Here is a 12,123-nt window from a genome sequence, read left to right as displayed (position 1 = left end):
GAAATATGAATCAAATGAGCCATTAAACTTGCAAACTAATCATTGAATAATGCTTAAGACAAATGATGGTATATTTTTACTTATTGTTTTAAGTTTAAAACGTTATAATCTTTCCCCTAACTACGGTAGCTCAATTGACTTTTGTTCAGCAATTTCTTTGAAAATTTCTTTGGTAATTCCTTTGTTATATCCTGTGATATTTTTTCGTCTTTTTTGTTTATTAAAAATTCTAATTTTGCATTTTAATCGAAAATTCATATAAAACTACTTCGGATGAAGAATTTATAACAATTCATCAGGCAATTTCTTTAGAAAACCCTTCGATGATTCCTTATCAGTTTTATTCAAACATTCCCAAAGAAACGTTTTCGGCAACTTCTCTTGAGTCTTAAGGTTGAAAATTCAACATATTCCTCAGGAATTCTTTTAGTAATCTTTGTTTATTCCCTCGGTTATTTCTATTGGAGCTTTCTCGGACAATATCTTTAGAAACTCGTAAGTTCCCAATCGGAATGGCTGAAGGAATTTGCAATAAAACTGCGGTAGGAATTGCCATTTTCCAAAAGAATCGCCGAAGGATTTTCAAGACGAAGTTACTGAAACAAATTTCAAAAAATAAAAATTGCTTATGAAATAGCCAATAGACTAAGTAATTTGCGAAGATATTACCAAAAAATCAGCTTGCAAAATGTTCACAAGTGGGGTATTGGTTCCCTTATTAACCATGTGGTTCCCATTTTCATTCTACTAAATACAAAGAACTGGAGCGATGTTTGTTTTATTTCTTATTTTTTTTATATTTTTCAAGTGAGCACACATGAAACCAAAATGAACGGAATCAATCGGTGCCGTAATCGCTTGTTTTCGAATGGGATGAATATGGGAGCGTGAGATTACTGATGGAACTCGTACCCTATTTCAAATGAAAAAATTTCCAAAAAAATATGCCAAAGAAACTTTTTAACGAATTGGCAAAAGAATTCATACAAACTTAGAAAATATCATCGGCTTCGGTAATACTTTACCGAAATCTAAACCGTTAAATTGTTTTCCAGGAAAAAATCGGAAAAGTTAGCGACTTTTACCGAACCTCGTTAGAGTTTGACAGTTATACGATAAAACTTTACCGAAATTTGGTTATTATTCAAAGAATTTTGGTAAAAACCCATTACCTCATGTACAGCAGTTGAGGTTACAGGTTAAAATAACTAGCTGCGTAAACATATTTTGAAAGCATTGCCAGCAGACTTGGCCAAATCAGTTCCCGATAAAGTTTTCATAGAAGTTAAATAGAAACTAAATGGATTATCGAAGGAATTAGAAATAAAATTCTAGACGAGTTACCGAAAGCACTTTGTAGAAATTTCGAAGAGAATTATCGAATCAATTCCCATGAGAATGGTAGAAGAAGATTCCAAAGGAGTGGTGCAGAAATTACCACAGGTATTCATAAAAAAAAATCCTACTCACAAATAATATGTTGTTAGAATAGCAGAAGAAATTCTCAAAACTGTTTTGCGAGAAATTTCCAAAGAACTTGCCAAGCAGGCATAGCAATTGCTGAAGGAATTTTCCAAAGAAATTATTGAAGAGAAGCTTGATGAAGTTTTCACAATTTTCAACGAATTTTCCAAAAAAAAATTCTGATAAATTTTTAAAGTGATTTCCGATGAAAATCTGAATGTGATTATCGCAGCAATTTTCAGATGAATCACCGAAGAAGTTTCCTAAATAATCACTGATGAAGTTAACAAAGATTTACCGAAATCCCCAAACAAAAAATGGCTGAGATGTTTTCGAAATTTTGAGAAAAGACCAATTTCCATTTTTTTACAGATCTGTCAACTGTTAACCAGTTGACTTGATTTTTTTTTCACAAGGCAAGCCACTGTACGTATCTCACCGTGTTCCAATTATATAATCAATAAGATCAAAATTGGCCCCAAGTGCCCAAAATAGGTTCCCCTTCCCAAATAGATCCAGACTCTATTTTGTGATTTTTTAAAAGCTATAAGAATCTTTAGTGCAATTTCGAATACCTGTGGATATACAACCTATAATTTGACCCTTCAAAACTGAACACCCCTAGTATCCAATACAAACATTGGTTTTAAACAGTGGAATCGTGCTCCATCTTTTTTTTAATTCCTTCACTATTGCTCTCGGTACAACCTTGAGTAATTTTGGGTTTCATTCCCCAGCACGAAACAGTAACGAGCAGAGTAATTTTTGTCAAGTTTGTTGTTTTTAGTTTTTGGCTTCTGGATTCATAGTTTTGATTCCTGGTTTCTAAGTTCTGGCTTTTGGCTTCAAGCTGGCAAGCAGAAAGCCTGCTCTTACACTTTTTTCTATTACCTAATCACATGTTTTGAGCTTCCGGCTTTTGGTTTCTAGCTTTTAGCTTCTATTTTTTGACTTCTAGAGTGTGGTTTCAAAATTCTAGGTTTTATCTTCTGATTTCTAATTTCTAGCTCCTGATTTCTTGTTTCTGGTATTCAGGGGGAACACTCACTTGCAGAGAGTTACACTCACTTGCTATTTTCTCAGCTTAGAAGCGTGCAATCAAAAAATGATGTATGGACTACTTTTGCCTTGTGGTTTTCTCTAAAACTTTGCCGAATAAAGTGTAGGTCGCACACGAATCCCAAAGTCGTGACAGACCTGTGAATGCCCAGGTAACATTTTAGAGTCAAATAGCCTAAACGAGGTTCATAGAACTATTATAAAATCAAAATAAAAGGTTTAAGGTTTTATGACGGTTCTCTAAACTTCTACAAGACTAATTGGCCATCCGAATGTTACTTGGGTGTGACTCTCCACAAGGTGAGAGTAATGTTAAGCTAGCCTAGGGCTAAATCTCGTTAATACAGACAAAAAAAAATTTTGCTTTTAAACTTATATTTTTGTTTAGAACTACTGTCTTTTACTTTCTGAAGTTTTTAGCTTGATTTTGGTTGGTTTTCGGTTTGAAGCATCCGATGTCTAGTTTCTTGCTTCTTATCTTGCATCTAGCGTCCTAACTTATTGATTCTGGTCTCTAACCTTCTTTTTCTTAATTCCGTGTTTGGTATTATCATCATTGCGACCATTCTTTTAATCTATTGCGGCATATTCCCCATTTTCGTTTTGCTTTGGCTAGATAACGTACCATAGTTTCAAGACAGTTGTCCCCCTTCTTGTTTCTAGCTTTTGGTGGCTTGTTTCTAATATCAAGCTTCTAACTTTTGTCTTCATCCTTTTTATTGATTTCAAGTTGTTTTATTGTATGGTAACTTTTGATTTCTGATTTCTAGAGGTTCTGGGTGATATCTCCTGGTTTCTAGCAGCTAGCCTGTTGCTACGCTTGTCAATCCTCTGGGTCATGATTTCTTTCTTTCAGCAAATTACCTGTTCCCGATCAATAAATTTGTGTAATGTTTGGGATTTTTGGGTGCTAAAAAAGATACTTCATTAAAATTAAAAAATGACTAGACCATTAGGCGCATTCCAGTGCATATTTTCTTCGAAGAAAAGAAAATGTTCTTGTTGGTGAGCAATAGAAGAAAATTTCTTCTCTTCGAAGAAATTGTACGACAGAATTCGGTCACAGAAGATGTAAATTAAAACATGTTATGAAACATATAATTCTATATCAATCAACAATAATTTTGTTTCCTGTGAAACATTTGACCATATAATACCACGAGATTACACTTCTAATAATATTTTCATTTCCCTATACTTTCAGGCAAGACAAAACCGTTTCACCACCCTCAGCTACTCCCCAGTCGTACAACAAACCCAGTGAAGCCACACCCAGCCCACAGAGATCCGACGAAGCTGTGAACACCTCCGGCGCAAGCCATCACCAAGGCGCTCGGACCAACGAAACCTCCGACAGTAAACCGCCAGTGACCAACGATGAATGTGATATCATTGATTTTCCACTGCCGGAGATCCCCGTAAAGCAGGATCCAACCTCGTCGGACAATAGTTTCCTGACGGCAACCGACGGTAACGACACGGCCGGAGACGATGCCCAGGTCTCTCCAGCACTAGTGAAACGATCGAACAGCAGCGAACATACTGCAATTCTCAGCCCTTCGAAAGCGAATTCAGCTGAACAGGAAATGCACTACCGCAACTCGAACGACAAACCGACTTACCTTTTCGGTGAGAACCTGAAAAAGAATGAAATATTCCTCAACAAGTCCGGCTGGGTGCAGGTCAGCCAGCCACCGCAATACCCGGGAGACCGAAGCGTTCGGGCAAAGTCGTTCCAACCGGAGCTGGCTGGCCCAAGAACGTCTCGGAAATACATCGAATACAATGAAAACCGGTATGGAAAGGGAAGCAAGCTGGAAGATCTGATCAACCGAAACGAAGCTCGAAGGAGTCAGGTTCAGAAGGTTCAACGACAGGACAATGTGACAATCTTAAAAATCGATCCCCAGCTCTCGTCCGGAGGCCGTCCAATATGTCTTCCAATCAAACGGAACTTGGCGGACAATTCGCCGCCTCCAGTGACTCCGATTTTGTCACCACCACCTGCCTTCCAAGACTCAACGCAAAAGACCCGCCTTAGTGACATCAAACCCGGTACGCGGATATTCCTCTCCGTGGTAGACAACGAAAACCGGAATCCCAAAGGCATGGTCTTCTCGAGAAGCTTCGAATACGACAACCGACGGTACACCACTCCTATAGCCACGTCCCAGCAACGTCCCCAGAACCAGTCCTACCTAGGTAACTTCTCGAAAAGTTTCGATTTCGACACCAGCCTCATATCCCCCATGCCCAAAACCACGGATCAACCCTTCATTCGACGGAACAAATCACCTACTCCGGCCTTCTCCACCCTTACCGGAAATTCCCCCAATTACCTGACGAAAAAGGAGAAACCCACCTCCAACCCGCAACTCATATCCAGCGATAAGTCTCCGATCTTCCCGAAGTCCATCCCCGGTAGCAGTGTGACCAGCTCCGGTTACGAATCTCTGAAACGATTTGGCGACAAGAACAAATCGTTCGACTCCCAGATGATGTCTTCCAGCGTGGTAATGGGCGCCGCAGGCCAGCGCTCTCGACGGTCACAGTTCACCACCAAGGCCAACTCGACTCCCGGACTGCCGTCGTACGGATTCCGATCCGATTCGGTCGGCGGCAACGCCCGACTCAATTCCTGTGATAGCGGTGCCCGATCCGGTAGGTTTCCGGACGAGTTTTGAGATTTCTTGAACTAACTTTGTTTTCTTTTGATTCTTTAGATTACTCGAACGACGGCGTCGAAGACGAAGAAGAAAACGTGAGCGACGACCAATCATCCTCGCTGGCACTCAGCTACAAGTCGTCCACCTCGTACATGAACCAGATCAAAGGCCGTGCCGGACTGTTCGGCAGCTCTGGTTCTGGGAACACTCTTACCGCCCACAGTGCCCTAAAACCGCAGCGTTCGTTAACTCCGGAGCGACTATTCGACAACGAAGACTACGGTAGCATACGAAATCTGAAGAAGCAACGATCGCTCACCCCGGAGAAACGATCCCGAACTCCAGACGACCGCAGCAAACCCCGCACCAAAGGCGACATGAACAGCTCGCAGTCATCGTTGGTTTCCCGACAGAGTTCCGGTTCCCGAAGTAGCACTCTGGAAAGACGCTATGACGAAGGCTACATGCGAACCTCCAGCCGAAGTTCGTCTAGCTCTAGCTACAGCGGTGACGAAGCGCACGCTTCGTCCTACCGTAGAACTCAACAACGAGGAGCTTCGCTTCGACCGGGAATCGTCACCGGTGACTACAAGATTCGGCGATCCAGGTAAGTGATTTCGAATTCCCGATAACACGATCGAAGCTTTTGTGACTGCTTGCTGTATTCCTCATCAAAACGCCATCTCACCAACACATGCATAATTTCATTCGTCGTCACCCTTGTCGTCATGCATCCATGCATCTCACACACACCATTTTGTCTGCTCATGCCTACTTTCTATTGATGTCTCTTGCTGTCTCTAGATGTCGATTTTGATCCAACATTTTTTTATGCCTGAATCTAACTCAAGATCTTCTTCGTGTACGTTCTAGCTGTTTAACAGAATAAGTATCCGCTAACTAAAATTGAACCTAAAAGCTTCAATTTCGGCCAACAGAACACGAAACCAAACTTTTGCAACTGATTCTCTTTTTTCAGCAACCAATCTTTCGCAGACCGTATGTGTGTGTAAGTGCGCGCCACCAACAGCCACCAACCCAAAAAAAACATCGACAGTCACAACAGACAGAATCGAACCCAAGTAAACTCGGTGTCGACCAACATACTTCACAAGAACTACTGTTCGTTCCAAATGCACACACACTGAATGTGACATGCGTCCAAAACTGGTCGTACAGTGTGCTACAAATGCACTGAATATGTGTAACATGCAGCACTACAAAGCGGACTGGATTGTTTCACTTTCTTTGAAATTGATACACCACCAATGACCACTTCAATCTCTTGCGTTTGGTTCACATTTTCATGTCATTTTAAGTTCTTTTTTTGCATATTGGTTTTGTATCGCACAGCTTAGTTTATTTTGATTCAATGTTCCAAATGTAAACCACTGGAAACTACCAATTGAATTGTTTTAAAAACAGATTTGACAGTTGCCCGAAATAATACATAGCCGAAGGTACAAATGGCCAAATTCCCGAAAAGAGCGTCTTATGTTCTGCAGGAGTTTCTTTGAAAGTTGTCTAGTAATTTTTTTCGGGTACCCCATGAGTTTCATCGGAAATAACTGCAGGAGTTACTTTGGGAAACATCCAGCCAGACATTTCATCAAGAATTTCATCGAGGGTTACTTCAAAAATTTCTCCAGGAATTTGTTCAAAAACCCCTCTGAATTTGGATCTGAAACTTAATTAAAAATTCTCCAGGAGTTCCTTTGGGAATTCTTCCAAGAGTTTCATATGGTATTCATCCAGTAGTTTCTATGAGAATCTTACCAGGAGTTATATTGTTGATTCCTTCAGAAGTTCCATAGGCGATTCCTTCAGGAATTTCGTTGAAAATTCTTCCAGAGTTGTATCGGGGATTTCTCCAGTATATCAATCAGGAATTCTCTCTGGATTTTTTTGGGAAATTCCCTAGGAATTCAATTGGTAATTGCTACAAGAGGTTCACTAGGCATTGCTTCAGAAGTTTCATTTAAAATTCCTCAAGGAGTTCCATTGGGAATCCTCAATGGAGTTCCATAGGAAATTCCGTTAGGAGTTCCTTCGGGAATTCTTCCAGGAGTTTCAACTGTAACTTTGCCAGGATTTTTTTGGGATAGCTTTCAAGAATATTCCACGATTTCTTTTAGAAATGTCCATAACATTCCTTCATCAATTTTTCTAAGAATTCCTTCGGGAAGAACTTTTCCAAGTTTTCTAGGAGTTTCTTAAGTAACTACTCCGGGTGTTTTTTTTTTTTTTTAAATTCCTCGAGGGTTTTTTTCTAAAAATTGTCCAGAAGTTTATAGAAGATATATTAAAGAATTTCTCCGGTAATTACTCCGGCATTTCCTTTAATTCCCGGTAGAACTTCTGGAAAAAATACCTAAATTCGAGGAATAAAAATTAAAGAAATTCTTGAGATAAGTCCTAACACATTTCCAAAGAAACTTCTGAAAGAATACCTGTGGAGTGGATTTCTTGAATGAACTCTTACGAGTTTTCCGAAAAAAAAACGAAGAAACCTCTCCTGGAGGAAACCCCGGAAGGAAATGGGAGATTTCACAACCATTTTTTTTTTGGAAAAAAAAATAGCCACTTCTAGAGTAGTTATTTAGATGATCCCTGAAGGCACTTCTTAGCGGATTCTTGCAAAAGCTCAATCTGTAAAGCCTTCAGGAGTTGTATCGAGAATTCTTCTCCGAGATTTACTTCGGGAGTTTCTACAGAAGTTTTTTCCGAGAATTCCGCAGAAATTCTATTAACAAACTCTCCAAGAGCTGAAATTCACTAGAAATTTCATCGGGAAGTCCTTCAGGTGTTACATCGAAAACTCCTGCAGGAATTTAACAGGCACTTCTTTATGGAGTTCAATCGAGAATTTCTCCCAAGAGCTTCTTCATTAATACTCCAGGATTTCATTCAGAAAACTCTTCTGGAGTTGCTTTGGCTAGTCCTAAAAATCCTGTAAGAGTTCCTTTCATCCTCGAATTTCATATAGAAATCATCCAGGACTTCCTAGGTGATTCTTTCCAGGAATGCCTGAACAAGATCCATTGGCAATTTCTCCAGGAGTTTTTTTTTTTTGGAAATTAATCCAGGAGCTCAATGAGGAATTATACCAGAGCTTCATTAGGAAATTCCTTCAGAAGATTCTTCGATAACTGCTCCAGGAATTCAATTGGTGATTGCTGCAAGAGTTCCATTAGAGATCCCTCAAGTAGAAATTCTTGGAGAAGTTCCTTCTGGAATTCCTCCAAGAGTTTCATCGGAAGTTTTGCCTATGGAGGTTCTTCGAGAATTCCTCAGTTTCCAAAGAAAATTCTCCAGGAATTCCTTTGGGAAATTCCTGAGAAAAATCCTAAAAAAAACTCTTGGAAGAGTTCCCGATGGAACTCCTGTAAGAAAATCCTGATTCCTGAAAAACGAAATTTGAAAATCTAGAAGAGTTTTGAGAATTTTATTGAAGAATGGAAGAATGGAATGGAAGAGTTTATTGATGAGTTCTAGAGAGTTTCTTCAGGTATTCCTCCAGGAGTTTCTTAGAAAATTTGTACAGTAGCTCCAGTGGAAATTCCTTCAGACATGGTTAAAGCATTTATTCTGGAAGTTTCTTTGGGAAATCATGCAGTAGTTCGTTAGAGGACTCTTCCAGAAAATCTTCGGCGAATTTTCCCTTGAGTCCCTTCAGGATTTCTTTCGATATTATTTTTTTGCGAGAATTCTCCCAGTAGTTCATTTGGAAGTCTCTTCTAATGTATATTCATGAATTCCTGAAAAAAAAACTCTTGCAGTTATTCCTGATGAATCTTCTGGAGAATTTTCGAAAGGAATTCCAACAAAATTACATTAGAAGTCACTTCTCATAAAACTTCTGAAAAAAAATCAGAGGAATAGAATCCAGGGGAGAATTTTCTAGAAGTTCCTTCTAGAATTCTGCAACCTGCAAGAATTTATCTGGGATCTCTATCAGGAATTTCTTCAAGTGTAATTTCCTCAGAAAATATTTCAGGAGTTGCTTCAGTAAATTCATTGAAAACTTCCCAAAAAATAACAGGAGGAACTTCCGATAATTCCTGTAAAAATTTCCGATTTTGGGAAGTAAAAATTGAAAAAAAAGTCGTGAACTCCTATCCTTCTCTGGATTGCTTGGAAGAAATTATAAGGATTTTCCGGCAAAAGAATGCGAATGAATTCCTAAAGGAATTCTCGAAATAATTGTAAGATGTCTCAACGAAATTTTTGGAAAAATGTCTCTCCATTCCTGGAGGAATTCTTTAAGCCCCCATTTATTCAGGTAGGTATATTTGAAGGAACTCAGAAGTTCGTTCAGTAATCCCCCAGGAGTTTCTTCGGGTATTCCTCCATGAGTTCATTAGAAAATTTGTACAGTAGCTGCAATGGGAATTTAAACAGGCATTGTTTGAGAATTTATTATGGGAGTTTCTTCGGAAATTCTTGCAAGAGCCCGTTTGGAGATAGTTCCAGAACATCGATGGGAAATTCTACCAGTAGTTCATTTAGAAGTCACTTCTAATACGTATTCATGAATTCTCGGAAAAACTCCTGCAGTAAATCCTTATGTTACTCCCGGAGAAATACTGAAAAGAACTCCTACAAAAAATCCTGAAGAAAATCCTAGAAAAAACTCATGAATGTATATTAGAAGTGACTTCTCAACACTTCTGAAAGAATTTTCGCACTTCCCGAAGGAAGTTCTGAAGAAAATCCAGGAAGATTCTCAATCCCTGGAAGAATCCCCTAACAGACTCCTGCAAGAATTCCCGACAAAACTTCCAACTTCCTGGAAAAAAATCGACAGAAATACCTGAAGAATGTTCAAAATAATATCCTCAAAGAATTTCCGAACTTCTATTGAGATTGTCAAAGGAACCCTTTTGAAAATAATCCAAGAACTTCTTGAATAATTCTCAAGGATTTCCTGGGAGAATTCATAAAGAGTTTTCCTAGTTGTGTTCCAGAAGAAATTCCATGAAGAATTCTCAAAGGGACTTTTGAACAAATTCCCTAAAAAAAACTAAATGATTTCCCGAAGAAAATGTTGAAAGAAAAAACAAATTTGAGAAACTTGTTGAAGAATTCGTGAAGGAACTGCTAGAGCGGTTCATGAACACACTGGGGAAAATCCCGAAAGAACTCCTGGGACAATTTATGAGGATTAAAAGGAAAAAAATAAAAGAAACTGCTAGAGGAATATGGAAGATTTTTTTTTTATCTTAAATTTGATAAATTTTAATGTTAGGCTGTTTTATTAATACAAATACGGATGTTTCGCAAGAACTACTTGAAAAAATCTTCAAGCAACTCCTAGGACAACTGTTGAAAGAACTTTTCTCGAAGGAATTTTTGAATGAAATTCTTAAAGCAATCCTATTTGAATTCTGGAGAGAACCGCTAATGAAATTTTGGAAATATTTTCGGAGGAATTCCCGAAGGAAATCCTAGAGAAAAATCTTATGAAGCTTTTTGAAAAATTCCCGATAGCACCCCTGAAGAAATTTCCAATGGAGCTACTAGAGAAATTGCCAATAAAAGGATTGGTGGTGAAATTTCTGAAGAACTCGTGGAAAAAAAATCAAAGAAAAAAAAAGAAACTTCTTGAGGAATTCTGGAAAGAACTACAGCTATTAAATAAAGGTACAATTAAGGTACAATAAAGGTACAATAAAGGACAATTTCTGAAATTTTCTGAAAATGCTTCTGGCAATTCCCGAGAATTTCCTAGAGGAATCTTAAATCATTTCCTGAAGGAATTTACAATTAAAATTCTAGAAGAAATCTTGAATACATTTTTAGGGAAAAACAGGAATTCCTAAAGGATTTTTTGAAAAAAAAATGAAAGGAAAAAAAAATCAATGGTGCAACAAATCTAGGAATTCCCAATTCAATTTCTGGAACTTCCAACGGAACTCCTGGAAGCATTTTCGAAGAAAATTATTTAAAAAACCAATTCCAGAAACTCATTGAGGAACTTTGTGAAGGAACTCCTAGAGTGATTCATAGAGGCACCAGAATTCCCGAAAATATTTCTGGAGTAATACAAAAACATGTCGAAGAAAATTCTAAAAGGAGCTATGGAAGAAATTTTCAAATAAAATCTTGGAAGAATTAACCGATGAAATTTTTACAAAAAAATACAAGAAACTCTTTGAAGATTTTTTGTAAAGAAATAAAAGGAACATAACGAGGAAATTATGAAGACATTTCTGCATTTGTTCTAATCAAAGAACTCCTAGGGAAATGCCAGTAAATTAAAAAAAAAAACAAAATTAAGGAACTGCTCGAGGAATCCGTGGAGGAACTACTAGAACAATTTATAAAGGCACTTCTTCGTAAATTCCTAAAGGTGCTCCTGGAGTAATGCCTGAGGATTTTTTGGAGGAGTTCTAAAATAAACTCCTGAAGGAATTTCCAAATAAAATCCTTAAACAATTCCCAAATATTTTTAGGGAAAAAAATGAAAAAAAAAGCTCCTGAAAGAATTGAAAAAAAAAATCCATAGGAACGCCTGGAGAAATTCTCAATGAAATTTCTGGAGGGGATGCTAGTAAAACTAATCATATAGACACTTCTTGGGGAATTGCTGATAGTATTCTTGGAATCTTGAAGAAACTCCCAAAAATGCCAGGAAATTATGAAAAAAAAATAAGGAACTCCTCGAGATATTCGTGAAGGAACTACTAATGCGATTAATAAAGGCACTTCTTAGGCAATTTATGAAAGTTATCCCAGAGAAATTTCTTAGAAATTCTAAACAGAACTCCTGACGGAATTTCCAAATAAAATCCTTAAAGAATTCCCGAATAAATTTTGAGGAAAGAAGGAACTACTTTTTGTAAAATGTTCTCTTTTGTAAAAAAAATAAAAAAATAGAAATGAATTTTCAATGAAGCTTCTAGTAATTGCTAGTGAAATCAATATATCTCTC

At 37.9% G+C, this 12,123-nt stretch overlaps 1 protein-coding gene across 2 annotated transcripts in view; it reads left to right on the top strand.

Moving 5' to 3' along the window:
• The window catches only part of LOC134288495 (uncharacterized), a 674,651-nt gene that overhangs the window by 470,512 nt on the left and 192,016 nt on the right, over window positions 1–12,123 (top strand). For both annotated transcript variants that reach the window (XM_062853534.1, XM_062853533.1), the window contains exons 2-3: window positions 3,728–5,184; window positions 5,247–5,796. In XM_062853534.1, the coding sequence (XP_062709518.1) occupies window positions 4,110–5,184; window positions 5,247–5,796 (1,625 nt within the window). In that variant the 5' untranslated portion in view covers window positions 3,728–4,109. The remainder of the gene's footprint in view (window positions 1–3,727; window positions 5,185–5,246; window positions 5,797–12,123) is intronic.

This window comes from Aedes albopictus, chromosome 2 (genome assembly GCF_035046485.1).
Source record: "Aedes albopictus strain Foshan chromosome 2, AalbF5, whole genome shotgun sequence".
Lineage (NCBI taxonomy): Eukaryota > Metazoa > Arthropoda > Insecta > Diptera > Culicidae > Aedes > Aedes albopictus.
This window is presented reverse-complemented; position numbering and strand designations above follow the sequence as displayed.